This window comes from Lotus japonicus, chromosome 3 (genome assembly GCF_012489685.1).
Source record: "Lotus japonicus ecotype B-129 chromosome 3, LjGifu_v1.2".
NCBI classification, from domain to species: domain Eukaryota; kingdom Viridiplantae; phylum Streptophyta; class Magnoliopsida; order Fabales; family Fabaceae; genus Lotus; species Lotus japonicus.
In genome coordinates this window covers 41,493,304-41,514,775 of record NC_080043.1, presented here as the reverse complement: position 1 = coordinate 41,514,775, position 21,472 = coordinate 41,493,304, and the positions used below count along the sequence as shown (strand labels likewise).

At 41.4% G+C, this 21,472-nt stretch overlaps 1 protein-coding gene and 1 pseudogene across 1 annotated transcript; both read left to right on the top strand.

The window, feature by feature from the left end:
* The first annotated feature begins 100 nt into the window (after positions 1-100).
* LOC130744159 (myrcene synthase, chloroplastic-like) lies at positions 101-16,867 on the top strand (annotated as a pseudogene).
* Positions 16,868-17,231: 364 nt separating this feature from the next.
* On the top strand, positions 17,232-18,303 carry LOC130744158 ((-)-alpha-terpineol synthase-like). The gene is made up of 4 exons (XM_057596347.1): positions 17,232-17,329; positions 17,425-17,569; positions 17,684-17,908; positions 18,013-18,303. The coding sequence occupies exons 1-4, from the start codon at positions 17,232-17,234 to the stop codon at positions 18,301-18,303; spliced, it is 759 nt and encodes a 252-aa protein (XP_057452330.1).
* Positions 18,304-21,472: the final 3,169 nt, after the last annotated feature.

Here is a 21,472-nt window from a genome sequence, read left to right as displayed (position 1 = left end):
CACTACACTGCCTATATAAGCTTGGTTTTGGGTTTATCAATAGTATAGCAAAGCAACATAAAGCCAAGAAAACTATTTTAATATTTAGATTGTTATTCTAATGGCTCTCCTCCAAATTACTTCTCTCCCATTTAGCCTTGCTAAATTGCCTTTACCTCGCGAAACAAAGTCTTCATATCTAGAAAAGAGAAGCTTCAATCTCCATGGTGGAACTCAACCCAAGGCATCATTTAAAGTTTATAATACTAATCAAACAATTACTCGTCGATCTGCAAATTTTGAACCTTCAACTTGGAGTTATGATTATATCCAATCATTGAGTACTGAATATAAGGTATGCTTTTATTTTAAAAAAATAAGAGTATCAGGTTTTTTTTTTTTTTTATATTTCTCAATTTCAAAAATCGCCATGAAATTACAAATGCTTCCTTATGATGATCAGGCTAATGTCTTCTTGATAAATTAATGTAGGAAGAAGTTTACAAAAATCAAGTAAGTGTGTGGTTACGCTGATTTTTGGTAAACAAATATCCTCTTAGTTCGACTAAAGGAAGTTTAGATTCAGGGTCCTTTTGGGAAAACGTCTTGCCAAAGTGTTGTGTGCGAGTGGGCGTTTTTCGACAACGATGAACAATTCAAAAGAAACTGGATTTCATTTCATAAGGATAAATTACATAAAGATAAAAGTGTGACAAAGCGACAAAGAAACTGCAAGGAATATAAATTTCGACAAGAAATTAAAGAACAGAACTGGTGAATCCTAGGAAATTAACAAATAACACGACGAGCTTAAACGTAGTAAAGATAAACATGTGGTTCTACAACATACTCCTTCATCATCACGTCTTGCTCTTCGAGTCTCATTGATGCGGACATTAGAGCTTTTTAGTGAATTTTTCAGAGTTGAGTTGGGAACCCCTTTTCCTGACTTGAATTCTTCCATTTATAGAGCGTGTATTTGGCGGTTTTTCCTTCTTCTTGGATGGGTTAGTGGGTCTAACCCCTTTTTCCCACGATCTGCAATTGGTTCCGGGAGTTCTTTGTGCAGTGGTGGAGGTCGTGGACCTCGACTGCTTCAACCGCTTCTTGGCCACGTGTTTCACCAACGTGGTGAGGATCTGACTTGGTCAATGCTGCACGTGTTAAACGTGCCCATGCTTGTAGCAATGGCTCCCGCTGTCGAATTCGACTGCCTTTTTAACTTGGTGCCTTTTTCCTTTCCTTTCCTTAGTCTAAATTCGACTGCCTCGTGTGTTTTGGGCTGGATGTGCTTTTTACTTGTTTGGGCCAAAATATTGGGCCAACAGATGCCCCCCAAAAATGTTGATTCTCGACTACCAGATCTTGGAGAGATCAAGCATTTTTGCTCGTGAATTTCGAATGAAGTCTAATGGTTGTTTGCGACTTCTAGCTTTCTGATTTCACGTCTCATCAGAGATCCTGTCATTTGACTTTTGCTCCAATCAGAAGCTTTGGCGTCTGATTTCGTCTGTCGTCTGCCGTCTCTATTCTAGGGTAAACATGACCCCTTTCTAGCCTTTATGTTAGGGTTTGCGGTTATATAATAAAATAACCGTTGGATTTCAAAAAATTTTTATACACCATCCTATAATGCAGCTTCACGTCCGACTCTTCATTTGCCTATAAATACGCCATTGTTGGCCCTCTGCAAGCTTTACCATTTTTCAAACACTCAAGCTTTTGCCTTATTCTGCTTGTGATCATCTTCAATCGTTTGGTTTCTGCTTTCTTGGTGCACTCTCTGAACATTTCTAAGGCTTCCAGCTCTGACAATGTCATTCCTTTGGCCGCTGCGTGTGAGATGAATGAGGCCAAACGCACTCCCATTCCAGACCCGCCGTACGAAGTGGAGAAACGGGCTATCTGGAAATCCCAGGTATTTATTCCTATTTCTGTAAATGGCAATCTACGTGCCATTTTAGGCCCTTTGAAGAAGGCGAAGAAGGGCAGGCCTAACAGTCTTCCTGAGGGTTACGAGCAGTTTCACCCCAGTGTTCGTGGGGATGAGCTTATTCTTGCATTTCGACCCTCTTACCGCTTGCCCTTTCTGAAAGATCCCAAAAGGACTTTTAGGTCTGCGCCTCCTAACCCAACTGCTGGTGAAGGAGCCTATCTGAAATGGCTCGACAGGGTGGAGGCCAGTAAGTCTGGGCATTGGAAAGTCACTGGAATTTTCGACCTCATTCAGTTGTCGAGGTCGCCGATTTCTTACAATCCTGCTATGTTTTTAAGTTCTCTTTTCTTTTGGGAGCGGTCTACCAATAGCTTCCATGTCCCCTTTGGGATGCTTTCTCCCACTCTCCTTGATGTTGCTGCCATTACTGGCCTTTGGGTGGTGGGTGATGATTACCATTCCTCTGCTGCTCCCACCAATCCTATCGCCATTCCGACGGATAACATCGCTTTTAGTAAGTTTATTAAAGATCACTATGTTGAGAATGGTGAAGTCTCCGATGCTGAGCATGTCGCATTTCTGCTGTATTGGCTTTCTGCTTATGTGTTCCGCACCAAATCCTTGAGGATTCCGGCTAAACTTCTTCCTTTGGCCAATCTGTTACATGAGGGTCGAATTATCGCCATGGCCAGGCTTGTACTTGGCAATCTTTACCAAATGATCAATGAAGCGATAGCCGACATTCGAGATCCTAAGGTTGCGTCTTTGAATGTAGCTGGTCCTTTCTGGCTCCTTCAACTTTGGATGAATGCGGTTTTCGAATCGTTTCTTCCAGCCAAGAACCCCCCTCCTGTGGTGTCTAACACAAGGGTTGATGCTTTCAGGCTTGAAGCCCACACTCTCTCTTATGACGCCTCCACGTTCGAGGTTGACTTTAAGAAGTATTTCACCATGTTTTTCGAGCTGAAACGTTTCCGCTCGAGCTTTGCGTCGTATCACAAACCTTCTTGTGGCCCTCTATGGCTAAGGAATTCTTACCCCAATCTTCCTGGCTCAGAGAACCTCTCTCAGCATCAAGTCGAGCTTTGGCAGACTATATTATCTCCCAGGGTGTTGACCATCAACTTTGCCAGTAATGACTTCACTCTTTGTGGTTACAATCCTCAGCTTGTGTCTCGACAATTTGGGCTGAGCCAGGATTTGCCCAATACTTTGTTCGACAAATCCCTCGTCCTCTATCCTGGTACCATCACCAAACGTAGTGCCTTCGACAGTACCATTAGCTACTACAACGAGGAGGAGCTGCTTGGTCTTAGTCCTTTCAGTTTTACTCCATCCTTTTACGTCACCCAGGCGTTTAAGGTGTGGTGGTCTGCTTATTGGCATGATATTTCGACGCCAATTGAAGATTGCTTCCGGCGCATAACGAATATTTTTCTTTTGCAGAAGCAGGCCCCAAAGAAAACCAAAGGTATGCATACATCTGAGATCAACGCTTTTCAACAATTCTTCGGTGTAGTATACTTTCCGGGTCCTCGACTTCAGGAAACGGTTGCCAAAGCAGCCCAAGTTCTAAGGCAAATGTGGGAAGCTAAAGCCAAGAAAACCCGATTGAGCATTCCCTCTAATGAGGATGGTCTTTCTTTCATTATTCGAAAAACAAGCTTTAGGTTCCCACCACTGCCTACTTGTAAGTATGCTTTGGCCTGTCCGGTGGTGCTTCCTAAGTGGGTTGATCATGTAAGTATCAAAAACTTTTACCATAGTGCACTGCCCCCTCGGAAGCGGGTGACCTGGACCAAGCGTTACCTATGGAATTACCCTCTCCATGTGCCGGTTGAAATCTTCAACCACATATCGATAAGAACGCTTATTGGTCAAGGTAATCATTTCGACCTGGCATCTTTGCGATACTTATGGCTTAATTTTCCTTTGTTTTCCTTTTGTAGCTGAGCCGATTCCGCGACCGACCCCTCAAGCTTCTCCTCGGGTGACTTCTGCTACTGTCGAAGTTGAGGATGATGATGATGATGTTACTCTGGCTGATAAGCTCAAGATGCCTAAGGTAATACTGAAACCTGTGAAACTTTGACCTTTATTCGACATGTATATCTTTGTGATCATTTGTTTTTTGTTTCAGAGTCGAAAACGAGGGGCCACCTCTACCACTTCTGCAAGCCAAAAAAGGGCTAAAGGTGCTGGTGAACTTACTGTGGGAAATCCCTCCCCGGCTAAGTCAGCCAGCCAGCGTGAGGAAATGTAGCAAGGTGGTGATCAAGGTGTTGATCAGCAGGCTTCCAGCCCTCTGCATCAAGGTACTACACCGATTCCTGTCGAGATGGCTCCGGCGAAGAAGACCTCCAGGAAGAAGTCTAGTCGTAAATCTGGCAGCTCTTCTTCCCACCATTCCAAGAGTTCAACCAGTTCCAGTCCTCTCAAAGAATCTGGCCCTAAGGTAAATCATTAGTTCACATCTTGTCTCAATTCGCTTTCTTTTCCTCTTTCTCAATCATTTTTACTTTTATTCTTCAGAGGGTTGGCATGTCTAAAATGGCTGTACCTCGAGCCACGTGGTTTTCTTCTAAACCCCCACAAGTTGTCCTGTCTAGCTCCTCAAGCAGTTTAGAGTCCTCTAGCTCGAGTTTAGACTCTACTGAGCCAGACCCTGTGTGGGACAAGCTGACATTCTATTTTAACTCGAAGCCAATTGCCTGACAACATCCTGGTTGTGAACCCTATTATACCAAAGAATGTCGAGATAACCTTTCTAATTTTCCTCCGCAGGATATGCAGAACATGCCTTCCCCTGCTCGTGAAGAAAATGTACCACATGATGAGGTGCAGGGTAGTGAGGGTCAAGTGCCTCCAATCATTCAGCCTGACCAAGTGATTGGTGTGATGCCCCCACCCAAGGCTGATGTTCTGGCCTCAACTCATTCTGAACCTTCTCCTCGACAGCTTCAAACTTCTCCCCAACAGCCTCAACCTTCTCCTCAGCAACTTCAACAAGGTACCAGGGTCGCTTTGCTTTCTCCTCATGCTAAGGGAGGTTCAGCTTCTTCTAAGACGGCTGCCTCTTCCCATACCTCTAGTGAGAGGCTTAGTGCTCTTTTAGTCGAGGATCCTCTTTCCATCTTTCAGAGCTTCTTTGATGGCACTTTGGATCTCGAGTCTCCGCCACGCCAAGCTGAAACTACTGAGACTGCTCAGTCTGGCGGAGTGGTTAATGATAGCCAGATTGAAGAGGCTTTTGGCAAGTTGAAAGGGCTGGTTTTCGATGAAGGCTTCATCGACGGGGTTCGAGCTAACCCTCGATTAGGCCAGGAGGTTAAAGAGCTGCTTGCCTTCCTATTGGGCCAACGATTCGACCAAATTCGGGCAGATGCTCTCGTCGAGCTTCAGACTCTCTTGGTCGATATCTTGGCCACACTTGACAAAGCCATTGCGGTGGAACAACTCATCGAGACTAAACAGGCACAAGTGGCTTCCAACACCAATGGACTCTTGCCTGCAAAAGATGAAATTCTCAAGCTGACTGCTAGGAAGGCTCTTATAGCAGATGAGTTGTCAAGTGTTGATGCTCGACTGGATGAGCTTCAAAGGGAGGTGGCAAGGCTCGAGAAGCAGAAGGCAATGTTGATTGATGAAGGCCCGGCTGTGAATTCCCGGCTGAATACTCTAGCTGCCGAATGCACAAATGTGATGTTATCGACATCTCAACTCTCTAAAGAGGTTGCAGCGGAGCGGCGCGTGAAGCAAAGCTTGGATTCTAGGATTGCTGCTGCCGGGGTTCAGCTTGAAGCCTTCAAGTCGAGGATTTAGGTTTCATAATTGTTGTTTATTGTAGTGGCCATGGATCTATTGTGGCCTTTGTTGCCAATCTTGTAACAATCATTCCTGTAACTCTATTTGACTTCTGATCAATGAATGAATTTGTATTGGCGATACTCGACATGCTTTATTTTTCGATTTGCATTTTATTGTCGATTCAGTCTTTGTTACATTACTTCCTGCATTGTATTGCTGAGTTTCACACCATTTAACTTGGCGCTTAATCTAACCTTTCATCTTCTAAGTTTCCTTGAAAACCACGATAATTTATAACGCTTTTTATCACGTTCTTGTTCAACGACTTAAGAACTTCCTCCACTTGCGGTGGTGCTGACGTGGTTTGCCGTGTTTGGCTGACGCTTTGGTAACTGCATGCTTGCATTAATGCGGCTGTTTGTTACATCCCTATTATAAATGGAGCCGTTTTTTACTCGTTTTTCACCAGTAACTCCTCTTCCTTCCATTTTCATCTTCTTCCTGCAATCTAAGAACCTTTCACCCTTAACCATGGATAGTAGAATCATTCTTCGTCGTATCAGGGACTTGGCTTTCCAGGATGACCTTTTCCAGAACCTGTATGACTCCTCTGCTGGCCTCGATGAGCTTTTAAGGCTCATTGATCAACTGCTTCATAGGCCAATCATCGCGCGCGTTAGAATTCCTCTTCAGGAATTCCAGGGGCTTCTCTTGGAAGCCAAGCCTCTGTTCGAAAAGTTCCGGGAGCTTTCAGTAATGATGTTCTTTCAGTAACACCAAATAGATGAGTGGAGGGAGAAATTCGATTTTCTCCAGGCCTCTTTGGATCAACAAGATCCGGAAGGTCTTGTTCGATTAGCCGTCGAGATATCTGCAGCCTCCCTTGAAGACCTGGTTGCTCGTCAAAAGAAGGCTCGACTTGAGGGTCAGATGGTGGCGCTGGTGGATCGATTAGCACCCATGCAAGCTAGATATGACGGATACAGAGCCATTTTTCCTTTTTAGGCTTCTAGTTTTATTTGTATTTTGCCATACCTGTAATGTTTTTCCGATCAATGAATGTGATTTGGCAATTTCAATGCTTATGTTTCATTCGATTTTAATTTCGTGCAACATTGGCTTATATGCTTTTAAATACTTGCCATTTATCGTAACACATTGACGCTGATTGCTCAATTCCTTAATCACGTAAGCATTATTAGGTAACGTTTTCTCGATTGTAAATGACCCTTCCCAATTGGGGGTCCATTTCCCGTAGGCTTTATCTTTTTTATCCATCGGGAGGATAACTTTCCACACGTAATCACCTGTGACAAAAGATCGATTTTTAACCTTTTTTTTGTATGCTTTAGCTATGCGATCCTTTTGCCTCATTAAAATGTCTAGTGCCGAGATCCTTTATTCGTCGAGGTTAACCAATTCATCTAACATCATATTCCAGTAAATTTCACTTGGGATTTCCTCTTGTGTTTGAATTCGACACGACTGCAAATATACTTCCGCAGGCAGCACGGCTTCTTGGCCATAGGCCAGTCGAAAAGGCGTTGTTCCTGTCGCTTCCCTTGGTGAATTCCTGTAAGCCCACATGACTTTGCTTAAAGACTCATGCCAGCTTTTTGGTTTTCGACCCACATGTTTTTTGATTAGGCTTATTAGGGTTTTATTGGCCGCCTCTACTTGGCCATTTGCCTGAGCGTAGTAAGGGGTCGAGGTTAAGAGTTTGATCCCCCAGGATTCTGCAAAAGCTGCCACTTTGCGTCCCACAAACACTGTGCCTTGGTTCGTCGTAATTAACTCCGGTAATCCAAACCGATACACAATATGGTTTTGTATAAACTCGATCACCGTTTCTTGTGTCACGTTCTGTAGTGGAATGGCTTCGACCCATTTAGTGAAATAATCGACTGCCACAATGATATATTTGTGCTGCCTTGATGAGGCTGGGTGAATTTCGCCAATTAAGTCTATTGCCCATCCCCTAAAAGGCCATGGCTTGATAATAGAGTGCAATTCGCTAGCTGGCACGTGCTGGATTCCTGAATGTTTTTGACAATCTTGACAGCCTTTTGCATATTCAATGCAATCTTTCATGATAGTTGGCCAATACAAACCTTGCCTAAATAGAATCCATTTCATTTTGGCCCCTGCTTGGTGAGCACGACACAGGCCATCGTGAGCAGCTGATACAACTATAAATGCGTCGTCCTCGCTTAAACATTTCAACAATGTGCCGTCGACGTTCTTTTTAAACAACTCGTTGCCTAAGATGGTGTAACTTAGAGCCCTGTACTTGACTTTTCTATCAGTTGACCCTACTGGGTTCTGCAGGTACTCGACAATTGGCTTTCTCCAATCGTTGGGGGTTAGATTATCGATAAACATAATGTCGAGATCCGAAGGGCTCAGGTTTTCTTTGATCTTAATTAGCTCTGTCAATTTTAGTTTATCTACCATATACCTAGAAGCAATCTGCGCCAATTCATTGGATTCTTGGTTCTCTATTCTAGGAACATGACCTATTCCAACCTCGTTGAATTTAGCCAACAAATTATTTGCTTTTACATAATATTTGGCTAGATGCTCGCTAACGCACTTGTATTCTTTGGTGAGCTGCTTTATCACCAACTCAGAATCTCCTTTTACGACAACGTTCTTTGCCCCTAGAGCTAGCAAGATCTCGAGGCCTGATATCAATGCCTCATACTCAACTTCATTGTTCGAGCAATTATCCTTGATCCTAAATTTAAACTTAGTGGGGATGCCTTGCGGGGATATGATGAACATCCCGATTCCGATTCCATTTTTATGGCTGGAACCGTCGAAATATAACTTCCAAGGCTGTATGCCCACGTAAGTTACGATTTCTTTAGGCACAATATGATCCGCTAAGAAATCAGCAACTGCTTGCCCCTTAATTGCTTTTAATGGGGCATAAGTTAGTGAATATTCGGTTAGGGCCAAAGCCCATTTACCAATTCGACTATGCAAGATTGGTTTGGATAACAAGTGCTTTATTATATCATAATGAGAAAAAACTATTACATCGATTGGCTTTATATAATATTTCAGCTTTACACAAGAGAAGTACAAGCATAAACACAATTTCTCGATCATGGTGTATCGAGTTTCTGCGCCATTTAACACCCTACTCAAGTAAAATATGGCCCTTTCGTTGCCATCTTCATCTTCTTGAGCCAGAATGCTTCCAATGGTTTCATCTGTGGCAGAGATATACAGCTTCATTGGCCTCCCCCTGATGGGTGGTACCATTACAGGTGGGTTGGACAGGTACTCTTTGAGTTCATCGAATGCTTTTTGGTGCTCTGCTTCCCAGCGGAACACATCTTCCTTCTTTAGTCGAAGAAGCGAGGAAAATGACTTGGTCTTCTCACTAAGGTTGGTAATGAATCTCCTCAGGAAGTTAATCTTCCCCAGTAACGATTGCAGTTGCTTCTTGCTGGTGGGAGGACTTGTATCGAGAATGAATTTAGCTTTGTTTTTGTTGATCTCGATGCCCTTTTTATGCACCACAAAACCCAAAAAATCACCTGCAATAACACCAAAGGCACATTTAAGGGGGTTCATCTTTAAGCCATATTTCCTCATCCTCTCAAAGGATTTCCTCAGATGGGACAAATGGTCATCCCTTGATGGGGATTTCACCACAATATCATCAATGTAAACCTGCATGAAAGTTTCAATAAAATCATGAAAAATGGTATTCATTACCCTTTGGTAGGTCGCACCAGCGTTTTTCAACCCAAATGGCATGACCACCCACTCATATGTCCCCAAGGCACCAGGACATCGAAAAGCTGTCTTCGACACATCTTCTTCTGCTATGAAGATTTGGTTGTAGCCTGAATAACCATCCAACAAGCTTAAGTATTCATGACCAGCAGCGGAATCCACCATCATCTCAGCAATAAGCATGTGATATTCATCTTTTGGAGTGGCAGCATTGAGATCGCGAAAGTCGATACAAACCCTCATCTTTCCATTCTTCTTGATCACTGGGACCACGTTGGCTAACCAATCCACATATCGAGCTGTTCTGATAAATTTGCACCTGAGGAGCCTTTCGATTTCTTCCTTGATTTTTACCAACACATCTGGATGGAACCTCCTGGGTAATTGCTTGACTGGCTTCTTGTCTTCTTTGATGGGTAACTGCAGTTCCACCAGTTCTCGACTAAGTCCTGGCATTTCATCATAATCCCAAGCGAAACAGTCTTTGAATTCTTTGAGTAATTTCACCATCCTATCTTTTAACTCTGGGTCAATAAGAGCACTGATGTATGTTGGCTTCTTCTCTGAGCCATCTCCCAAGTTCACTTCTTCCAAAGGGTCCTGCGCTTCCATTCTCTTGGAAACATCGATCACTGGTTTCTCAAAACCCAATGGGCTATCATCATAAATGCAATCTAGCCTTAAATTGCGGAGGTCTTCGAATTCTTCGACACTCTGCTCGCCTTCTTCCTGGCACGTGTTATCCTTATTTGTTGTTGCCTCGTCCTGAAGTGTCGTCTCGACGGGCAGGATTGAGACATTGGCTTCATTACTAGCCATTTCTTTGGCCATTCTCACGGCCTCTAAAGCCGTTCTTACTCTATTTTCAGCCGCGTAAGCCGAAATTCGAGCTATGCTCGAATTAATCATTTTTACCACTGTTTTGCCACTCAGTAGTGGCATCCTTTTCTTCATCACTGTGCCACCCACTCATGGCATCAGGTTTGCAAGCTTCATTGAGGTTTAGCCCCCGGATGGAATCCAACGTCACTGAGTACTCTGAGTATGGATTGAAATATTGATTGGCCACTGTTTCCAAATGAGCAATTGTGGCTAAGCTCTTCTCAAAATTCTTTTTACCAACGTAGCCTGTCTCCGCTAAATAGTAGCTTTGATCTGCTTGTACATTTTCGACGACTCCGTCAGCCTTCCAAATGGATATACGTTGGTGCAAAGTCGAGGGCACTGCCCCCACGCCGTGAATCCATTCCCTTCCCAGCAGCAAATTGTAATTGGCCTTTGAAGGAACCACAATGAACAATGTGGAGCGGGCCACCGTTCCTACGGTTATATTCAGCATGATTGCCCCCAGGGAAGAACCTGTCTTTCCTTCATAATCAGAAAGTACCATATCATGTGGGATTAGATCTGCTTCAGTTTTACCCAACTTTTTTAGCATAAACCCAGGCATCAGGTTGATTGCAGCTCCCCCGTCGACAAGGACTTTATTAACTCCTTTCTCCTCGACTTTGGCCCAAACAAATAATGGTTTCAAATGGCTCTTCATCTGCTCGGTTGGCCTCTGGAAAATAGCTCTCTCATCCTCGACAAATCCTCTCTGCATAACATAATAACACAAAGGGTTGTCATCTGGTTCTTCCTCGACATAGTAATCTTCTTCGCTTTCTGTAACCTCTGAGATTCTGTCGAATTCAGCAGGTAAGATAGACACTATGCAGATGATGTTGAGGTCTTCTCCATCACTGTCGTCAAAATCTTCGAGCATGTCTTCATCCTCATCTTCAACAGCATCTTTCCCCTTTTCCTTGGCCGGGTTTGGTGGCACAGTTGTTCCTTGTTTAATGGCGTGGTCCAGCTGATTGATAATCGACGCCACACTAGGTTCATTGCGAGGGTTGTCTTCTGGCTTTATGTCCCAAAGTGAACGGGACTTGCCACCTCTTTCCCTTTCCGCTTTCCTTTTCCTCAGGAAACGTCTGAACTGAGTCCTGGTCATTTGTTCAGGAGTGTAGTAGTTTCCAGAGCCATAGGAGTAGCTTCGCGACACACGAGAATTGTTGATGTAAGAGGATCCCTGGCCCAAGTCGATTTTCTGCCACTTTTGGTGTTGTTTTGGCCTTGGAGGCGCTGGCCTGAACCATTGGTTTTTTGGTAACCCAGCATCAGGGACGTAAGTCTTGTCTTTACCTCTCGGCTTCTGGTCTTTATGGCCATCGAGTTCCTGGCCTCTCTCAACCCACTCCTCGTGGGGATATTTCAGCCTTCTAGACACATGTACTTTGTTCTGATAATGCCTTTTCATTTCAGAATCTTGGTAGGCTTTGGCTGCAGACTTGTCGAAGACGGCGCTGCATCGAGGGCACATCATGACTTCTTTCTCGCCATCCTTGCTCCGGGACAAAAACTCAACAAGAGTTTCTCCGGCCTTGGGGTAAACCTCCTCTAAGCTCACCTCTTTCTCGACCTCTGGTTCGTCGACAGCAATGTTCTCCTCCTTTGCTGTAAGATCAAGTTTTGATCTAGTAGTACAACTCTATGTTTTGATGATTACAAGTTAACCTTTTGAGTATGAACAATTATGGTACTCTAACGTGTTTTTCTGAGTGTGCTATTTACAGGCTCTGACCTTGATTCAGTCTCACACAAATCAGAAGCACTGTGCTTAAAGAGTGACCCAAGCAACGCTTTCGCAATCTCCATGTTCACTCTGAACTGTGGAAAAGCTTCAGAAGATCTGAAGTCTTACAAGCTCTGATATGGACTCAGTCACCAGAAGTTCTGAAGATCCAGAAGATCTGACAACCAAAAGACTCTGAAGGCTCAGAAGCTCTAATGGTGTAGAAGACTCTGACAATCCAGACTCTGAAGAGTGAAGACTTTGATGTCCAGAAGCAAGAAACTCTGAAGACCATGTACTTCCCTCTGAGTTCAGAATCAGAAGATACAACGGTCAGAGGATCTGTGCTTTCCCTCTGACTCTGATCAACCGGCTTCACAAGTTCCAACATGAAGCATTCCCCTGATCAGAAGTCTCCTAGGTTTAAGGGTCAAGTCGCTATCCAAGTACAAAAGCATATGTACTATCCTGACGACCTACCTAACGTTCTCAGCCACAGCAGAAGCTGGAATTTCCAGAACTGCCCTCCAACGGTAGCATTTCCATGCAACGTTCAACCCTAATTCTTGGAGTATAAATAGTGACTGAAGATTGAAAGAAGCGGCTAGAAGCATTCACACACGCGCAAGAAATATTCAAATCCTTCTAAGCTTTCTTTCATCCTGAATTTCATTGTGTTTACAATAAGCTTTTTAGAAGCACTTTCTTTGTAAACAAGAACTTCATATACAGTTGTATAGTTTTCCTTTAGGAGATCAAGGTTGATCGGATCCTAGAGAAGACTAAGAGAGTGAATCTTAGTGTGAGCTAAGTCAGTGTATTGTTAGTCACTTGTAGGTTTCAAGTGCAGTTGTAACACATACCTGATTAGTGGATTGCCTTCATTCTAAGAAGGAAGAAATCACCTTAACGGGTGGACTAGAGTAGCTTGAGTGATTTATCAAGTGAACCAGGATAAAATCCTTGTGTGCTTTTCTATCTCTCATCTTTAGCACTTAGTTCTCGAAAAGATTTGTTAAAATCTTTAAGGTGGAAGTTTTATCTTGAAAACGTTATTCAAACCCCTCCTTTCTACCGTTTTTCATACCTTCATTTGCCCCCCAAGTGTCAGGCCCAGATCTAGCTTTTCAGAAATGTCGACCATGCCAATGTAGAAAGGTTCCACATAGTTGGCCTCAGCTACCTGCAATGGATCAGAGTCAATCTTCATTTGGCCTTTGGCTTTTTCATCATACTTGAGTCTTCCTGAATCCAATCCCCCCTGTACAAGGTCCCTGAAACGAACATACCGTGAGGTCCAATGACCTAAAAAGTTGTGATACTTGCAATATTTCTTCCCTTTCCTTTGTTCAGGAGAAGGAAGCTTTTGGTCTTTAGGGACCACAAGCAAACCATCAGACACAAGTATATCATAAATTGCATCACATTTGGTCACATCAAAAGTATAAGTTTTCACAGCAGGAATCGTGTTCTTGGGGTTTTCTTCCCCAAGTTTGTTTTCATATGGTTTCAATGCTTTACAAACATAAGGATCGCCTGGCTGAAGTTCAGCCAGATTGACATCATTTAAGTCGACGTCCGCAGGGACTTCTCGATAAACACATGGATTTTGACACACTGGGTCAGTATCTATGTACGCTACTTTTTCCTTCTTTGGCCACTTAGTAGTCTTGGCCCTTTCTTCGGACTTTTCAGCCTTTAGTAATTCGATGTGCCTCACTCTGTCTGTGAGTAGAGACATATCTCGAATGTACTGAGTATCGATTTTCTTTCTAATAGAATACTCTAGACCACCAGCAGCTAAGACAACTAGCTCGTGTTCAGGGACATGAGTGAAACATCGAGATTTAAGCATCCTAAACCTGTTTAGGTAATCATCAATGGACTCTGCTGGCTTTCTTTTGACACTAGCCAAATCTTTCAAACTCACCTTGCATTCTCCCCTAAAGAATTGTTCATGGAAAATTCTTTCCAATTGGGCCCATGTGTGGACTGACCTCGGGGCGAGGGTGGTGAACCAGGTAAACGCATTCTTAGTTAAAGAACTCGGGAAGTACTTCATTTTTAAATTTTCATTGATGGCTAAGTCCCCTGCTTCGATTTGGTACCTGGCTATGTGTTCTACAGTAGACTCTCCTGAATCCCCAGAGAACTTAGTGAATTTGCGGACCTTCCAGCCTCGAGGAAGTTCTGATTCGAGAACCTCTTCTGTAAAGGCTGACACAAAATGGGGTCTATTCGCGAAACCCATGTTGAAACCATGTTGGTTCAACAATTGTTCCACTACAGCAGCAACATTTTGTTGCCCCCCAGCGTTCTGGTGTCGAATTCTTTCTAGCACACCATCAGCGCGTTCTTCTCTGTTCACCATATACACATTTTGCAGTGGTGGTTGCACTGCATCGTTTCCCCTAAACAAAGGGTTTGCCCCCATATCTTGGTGTTGTGGCGCTTGATAGCGCACAGGGGCAGGGACATGGTTAGGCAATGGGATTTGGTTAACCCCTGGTGTTGGTTGAATTTCGACTGGTGCCCCCAGGGCTGTAGCCAAACGATCCATCTGACGTGCCAAATGCTGATTATTGGCATTATTATTTTGGAGCACAGGGTTAATTAGTTCACCTATCTGACGAGATAGCATGTTAACCATTTCATGGTTACTATCATCTACTTGCTGCCTAATGGCTTGAAGTGAACCAGTGTTTATACCTGTAGACAAATAAATTTGTGAACTGGACCCAGGAATGGGGCCAGGAGGACTAACTCAACTCCCTAAATTTAGCATTGTCCCATTTGCCCCAAAGGGGGGTATGCTAAATGGGGGAACGTTCTCAGGGAACGTCGAATACGTGCCTTGTATGCCCTGCATTATAGATGTAGGCATACCATAAGGCATGTCTCCTCTTGTAACCGTTGGAACAATTTGTGCCTGCACTGATGTAGATACAGGCATTTATGTAATTGCAGAAATTGCCACGTTCTGGGTTGGCATATTGGTGCCAGGCCCCATCCCAGTAGACACTTCTTCATTATTGTTACCACTACTTCCCCCGGGGCTGCTCTGATTGCCCACGTTAGACCCTTGGGGAGAGGTTCTTCCTCGATTGCTTGCCATACTTACGGTCTTACCACTTCTCAGGTGCATATAAAACGTAAATCACAAGCAAAGCAAGTAACAAATACCAGGTAGCATGCAATAAAATAGACCAAACACACAAACGCTTCTGTAAAACTTAGTTTTCACAAAAACGGTCCCACCAGGTGTGCCAATTTGTTTACGCTGATTTTTGGTAAACAAATATCCTCTTAGTTCGACTAAAGGAAGTTTAGATTCAGGGTCCTTTTGGGAAAACGTCTTGCCAAAGTGTTGTGTGCGAGTGGGCGTTTTTCGACAACGATGAACAATTCAAAAGAAACTGGATTTCATTTCATAAGGATCAATTACATAAAGATCAAAGTGTGACAAAGCGACAAAGAAACTGCAAGGAATATAAATTTCGACAAGAAATTAAAGAACAGAACTGGTGAATCCTAGGAAATTAACAAATAACACGACGAGCTTAAACGTAGTAAAGATAAACATGTGGTTCTGCAACATACTCCTTCATCATCACGTCTTGCTCTTCGAGTCTCATTGATGCGAACATTAGAGCTTTTTAGTGAATTTTTCAGAGTTGAGTTGGGAACCCCTTTTCCTGACTTGAATTCTTCCATTTATAGAGCGTGTATTTGGCGGTTTTTCCTTCTTCTTGGATGGGTTAGTGGGTCTAACCCGTTTTTCCCACGATCTGCAGTTGGTTCCGGGAGTTCTTTGTGCAGTGGTGGAGGTCGTGGACCTCAACTGCTTCAACCGTTTCTTGGCCACGTGTTTCACCAACGTGGTGAGGATCTGACTTGGTCAATGTTGCACGTGTTAAACGTGCCCATGCTTGTAGCAATGGCTCCCGTTGTCGAATTCGACTGCCTTTTTAACTTGGTGCCTTTTTCCTTTCCTTTCCTTAGTCTAAATTTGACTGCCTCGTGTGTTTTAGGCTGGCTGTGCTTTTTACTTGTTTGGGCCAAAATATTGGGCCAACAGTGTGCTAAGGGAAAAGGTGAGGATGATGTTTTGCAAAGTAGAAAATGAGCTTGATCAACTTGAATTTATTGATTTATTGCAAAGACTTGGAGTGGAGTATCATTACCCGAATGAAATTAGAAATGTCTTGGACAATATCTATAAAACAGAAAACTCGAATAATGAAGAGAAGAATTTATATGCCACATCACTCAAGTTCAGACTCTTAAGACAACATGGCTATGATATATCTTCAGGTTTGTACTACTTTCCAGTATTTCACTTAGGAAATTTATAAAAATGATGGTGTATTTATGTGCGTAATAGTTTTTGATTACAGATATTTTTATTCGCTTTAAAGATGAAAATAGAAATCTCAAGAAATGCGAGCACGCTAATATGGAGGGATTGTTATCATTGTATGAAGCCTCATTTCATTCATTCGAGGATGAAAATATATTGAATGAATTAAAAGATTTTGCCTCCAAATTTCTAAAAGAATATTTGAAGGAGGGTAAATGTGACTATATATCAGATCTAATCAATCATGCTTTAGATTTTCCATTACATTGGAGAGTTCCTAAGTTCGAGGCTCGGTGGTTCATTAATGTGTACCAAAAAAAAGGAAAACATGATTCCAGATTTACTTCAGTTAGCTAAATTGGATTTCAACATTTCTCAAGCAATCTATCGAGAAGAACTCAAGGAATCATCCAGGTGATATGTCAATTATTTCATTGATACATTACAGTTGATTCTTGATTAAAATCCACCTCAGAGTCATAATTCTTGAATCTTATAAAGTATATCATGTTTCTTTTTCACAAGTTTATCATACCTGTTTCTCATAGTATGATACTTATATTGCGCTTTTATATTATATCAAAATCAAATCAAAACTAATTATATTTTATTTTCCTTATACTAAATCTCATAACTCTTTTACTTTTGTAAATTACTTAAGATGGTGGAATCAAGGGGGACTTGGAGAAAAGTTGAGTTTTTTTAGAGAAAGGTTGGTTGATAACTACATTTGGGCCTTGGGAGCAAATTCAAGGCCGGATCTTGATTTTTTCAGAAAACATATGACAAGGATCATTTCCTTTATTACCTTAATTGATGATGTTTATGATGTGTATGGTACCTTGGAAGAACTAGAGCGTTTCACAGAAGTAATTGACAGGTTAGCATAGTCGCTCCTCACTAATGGTCCATATCTATCATTTGTAAATTTTACACCATCAATAATTACTACTAGTATTTATTTTGTGAATATAGGTGTGATCTAAGTTCCATGGATAGTCTCCCAGACTACATGAAAACATGCTTTCAAGCACCCTATAACTTAGTCAATGAAATGGCTTCCGAATATCCAGAGAAGAACGGGTACAATATTAATATCACTTCATACCTAATGAAAGCGGTAAGAATTTTTTTATCCAATCCCTCTTAGTTATCAATTTTCGGTTTGAAGTTGTACACCTAAAAATATGTGCTTAATTCATTAAGAATGTTAATTGTTAACTTGTTTGGTCAGTGGGCAAATCTATGTAAAGCATTTTTAAATGAAGCGAAGTGGTACCATAGTGGATATACGCCAAGCTTTGAAGAGTACATACAAAATGGAGTGACTTCCTCAAGTGTGCCTCTTTTACTCACTCATACTTACTTCTTAATTCCAAATTCTTTCAAAGAGGAGGAGATAAAAAATTTGGAAGAGTACCCAGACATAATTTGTTTTGCGGGAAAGATTTTCCGCATGGTTAATGATATTGGAACATATAAAGTATATTACCATTCCCATTCTCATTCTTTGCACAATCAATATTATCTTCTCTCTAATTTTTTTACCACTTTAATTTTCAGCGTGAAGATGCGACGGGTGATGTTGCTAAGTCACTTCAATGCTACATGAACCAAAGTGGAGCTCCTGAAGCAGAAGCTCGTGAGCATTTAACATCAGTGATACATAAAACATGGAAGAAGTTTAATGAAGCGACTCATAATTCTTCTTTCTCCCAAGGTTTTAAAAATACTGTTAGAACCTTTGTAAATGTAGCAATATGGTCATACCAGCGAGGAGATGGCTATACTATTCATGATCCTGAAATTCAGAGTCTCATTCGATCATTAATGGTTCAACCCATCCTTCCTTGATACATAGAAAAATTGTCAGTTTATGAAGTACAAAATGTAATGTGTGTTTTGATTTAAAGAATAAATGCTTAATTGTACTGCTGGTCTCCCTTGTACTATTCGGGTGATTTAGATCTCCCTAGTTTTTTTCGTTTAATTTTAGTCCTATAATTTTTATTATCAAACAAATTTAGTCCCTTTGTGATTTTTTCATCCAATAATTAACAGTGCTTGATGACTAGACAATACTTTAAATTATTTAGTGACACAATAGTATTTATTATAATTGACGAACTCTCTTTGTCATAATGCGTGTCAAAGTATTCTATTTTAAATGCATTACAAGGTGTTGAACACCAGGATCTATCTCACAAGGACTTGATGAACAATTGATTGAAAACAGAGTAAACAAAAACAATTAAGGGGAGCGGGGGTTGGTTGTTTTGATTGCAAAGTAAGAAAACATAAATTAAAAGAGATTTAACTCAGATATGAGAAAGCGTTAGTCCTCGGATTATAACATTCAAGTGCCAACAAACCATACATGATTATAAAAGATTAATTCTACTTTTTAACATGTCTTTGAGTTGAATCTCAACTCAGAATCATGAGATGGAAATCTTGATTCTCCACTGAACAATAGTTCAGAATATGGATCATTCAAGTTAAGAAGCTTGACAGTCGCCGCTTCAATGTACAAGAACTATCTGTGGTCACAAAATTCTCAAAGCTAACAACCGATCGGAGTTAGAGATCTCTGTTCTTAGAGAACAAATTCACAATCGATTCATCGTCTCCTTATAAGTTAAAGAATCCCTTTATACTTAGTCTTGAGCATATGACTGTTATAAGGTATGAGACTTACTTAGAAGGTTGCAGTGGACGTTAGAGAGTGGAAAATGGACGTTCTGACCACAATTACTATAATAACAATAGTTCTGATTTGTATTAGAAGGATGAAGATCTAGCAGTGTAGAGGAATAATTTCACCATGTCTTCATCGTCCATAATAGCTATGAGTTGTTGCTCTATTATTGTATCTTACCCTTATATTTTGGGTTCAAGCACCCGTTATATTTGTTTTATAAATTCATTTCTAGCTGATAAAAAAAGGGGATAGTTGCAAGAACTTTAACAGTTAGACACCAACCAGTATGACTTTATAAAGAAGGGGTATAAGCAACCCTTTCGGTTATGGTTCCAATCTCTTTCGCAAGGATATGGTAGAATTTAATGACTTTATAAACTCTCTAGAGCTGGCTGATGTCCTTTTGACGGGACAGAGGTTCACTTGGTTCTGCTGATTGGTTGGGGGTGTGGCCAAATACCTAGCAGCAGATTTTGAGTAGAGACTTCTCCGACCATTGTCCCCTTATTGTCTGGAACTCAAATCATAATTAGGGAACAAAAGCCATCCATACTTTAAATTGTTGGCTCGAGGACCAAAGACTGAAAGTGTTTGTGGAGATGTTTGGAATAGGTTGCAATTCCAAGGATGGGGTCGATTGTCTTAATGGAAAAATTTAAAGCTCTCAAGGCTCGCTTGAAAGCTTGAAACCTTGAGGTGTTTGATGACTTGAATCGAGAAGGGAAGGAAATAGCTTGTAAACTAGAAGGTCTTGATAGAAAAGCGGGGGAAGAAGGCTTAAATCAAGAAGACATCCTATTGAGGAAACACTTGCAATCTTAATTTTGGAGTGTAGCGAAACTCAATGAATCTCTCTTGTATCTGAAATCCCGATCGAGATGGGTCAAGGATGGGGACGCAAAAACAAAATACTTGAGAAATGTTACTAAAATTAGAAAAAAACCTCAAATAATTAAAAAAGAAAAACAAGAGAGAAAATATGAAAATTGTATGATATATGTCGTCAAAGTATTTTTATCCCATCCGTGCATAACGCATGAATTTAGGGGTGGGAATACGCTGGGCCTAGGTAGGCTTTGTGTAAATACGCCTAGCCTGTTTAAAAATCTTAAGGCTTGAGCCTGACTTGTGGCCGATCAAAGGCTTTTATTCGAGCCTGGTCTGGCTTTCTCGAAAGCCTGACTTGGCCTGGTAGCCTATTTAAAGACCTATTTCACAACAAGTGTTTTACGTTTGCTAACAAACTTATCTGTACAAAAGCTATCAAACTTATAAGCTAACGGGTTAAATTATACTAAAATAAATTTTTCAACAATCAGACTTATAATATTATAAGTTACTAGGTAGAGATGAAACTAAACGATATTATGTTGATTTCTTAGAGTCGGAGAGCCAATATGATATTAAGTTATTAAAATACATTATTTATCTATTTCTAAATAGACTTAAAACTTTGACTCATTATATAAGTCAATTTGCTCCGATATATAAAAATGTTAATAAGTATATAATATCAAGATATTATGATAAATTTCTAATATATAGACATCATCAATGGTAAAATATCTATTTGGCTAAAAAACACTTTTGACCCCTGATGTTTCAAGGGTATTTAATATATTTTGTAATATGTTTCTGAATATTCTTTAGAATATTCTGTACTTTCTTTATTGTAGATAACATTGTCTACCTCACACACAATTTGTGGTGAGAGTATCCAATCTTACATGGTATCAGATTTTAGGGTGAAACCCTAGTCTCCAAACCTACATTGCCGCCACTTTCTTCTTTCCCTACTGTTTATTTTCCAGTGCTGCTGTGCAGCTTTCTGCCACCTTCCTCTGATTTCTGCTCCACCAGACCTTGTTTTCCATGCGCTGCTATCTCACCGTCAGCCGCCAGCCGTCCGCTGTTGGGATTCACGCCGGTTTGAATTTCATCACTTTTCTCTTCCAGCTTTGACTTTTGACCGCTTGCTTTTTTTCTGGATCACCACCGTCAATTGTTACTTTTATTGGCTTCCTGGACAATTGGTATCTGCGCTGCACAAGCTTTATTGGCTCCCTCTGGATAACTTTCTTCCAATTTTATTTATTTATTATTTCTGGCCACTTTTCTCTTTGGCCAGCGTTGAAGTTTTTTGGTCATCTTTTATTTAAGGCCTGATTTGTTATTACTCACCATTGCCATATCTGATTAGTTGGCAATTTCCTTATGGCTGATATTACTACTACTCCCACGATGTCATTTAACACTTTGGTTCATATGATTACAGTGAAGCTCAAGCCAGATAATTTTCTCCTCTGGCGTAAACAGGTCACC

Coding starts and splice junctions, on each gene's coding strand:
- LOC130744158 (XM_057596347.1), top strand. CDS start 17,232: ATGACAAGGATCATTTCCTTTATTACCTTAATTGATGATGTTTATGAT. Junction 17,330..17,424: donor TTCACAGAAGTAATTGACAG/GTTAGCATAGTC, acceptor TTGTGAATATAG/GTGTGATCTAAGTTCCATGG. Junction 17,909..18,012: donor CGGGAAAGATTTTCCGCATG/GTTAATGATATT, acceptor TTTAATTTTCAG/CGTGAAGATGCGACGGGTGA.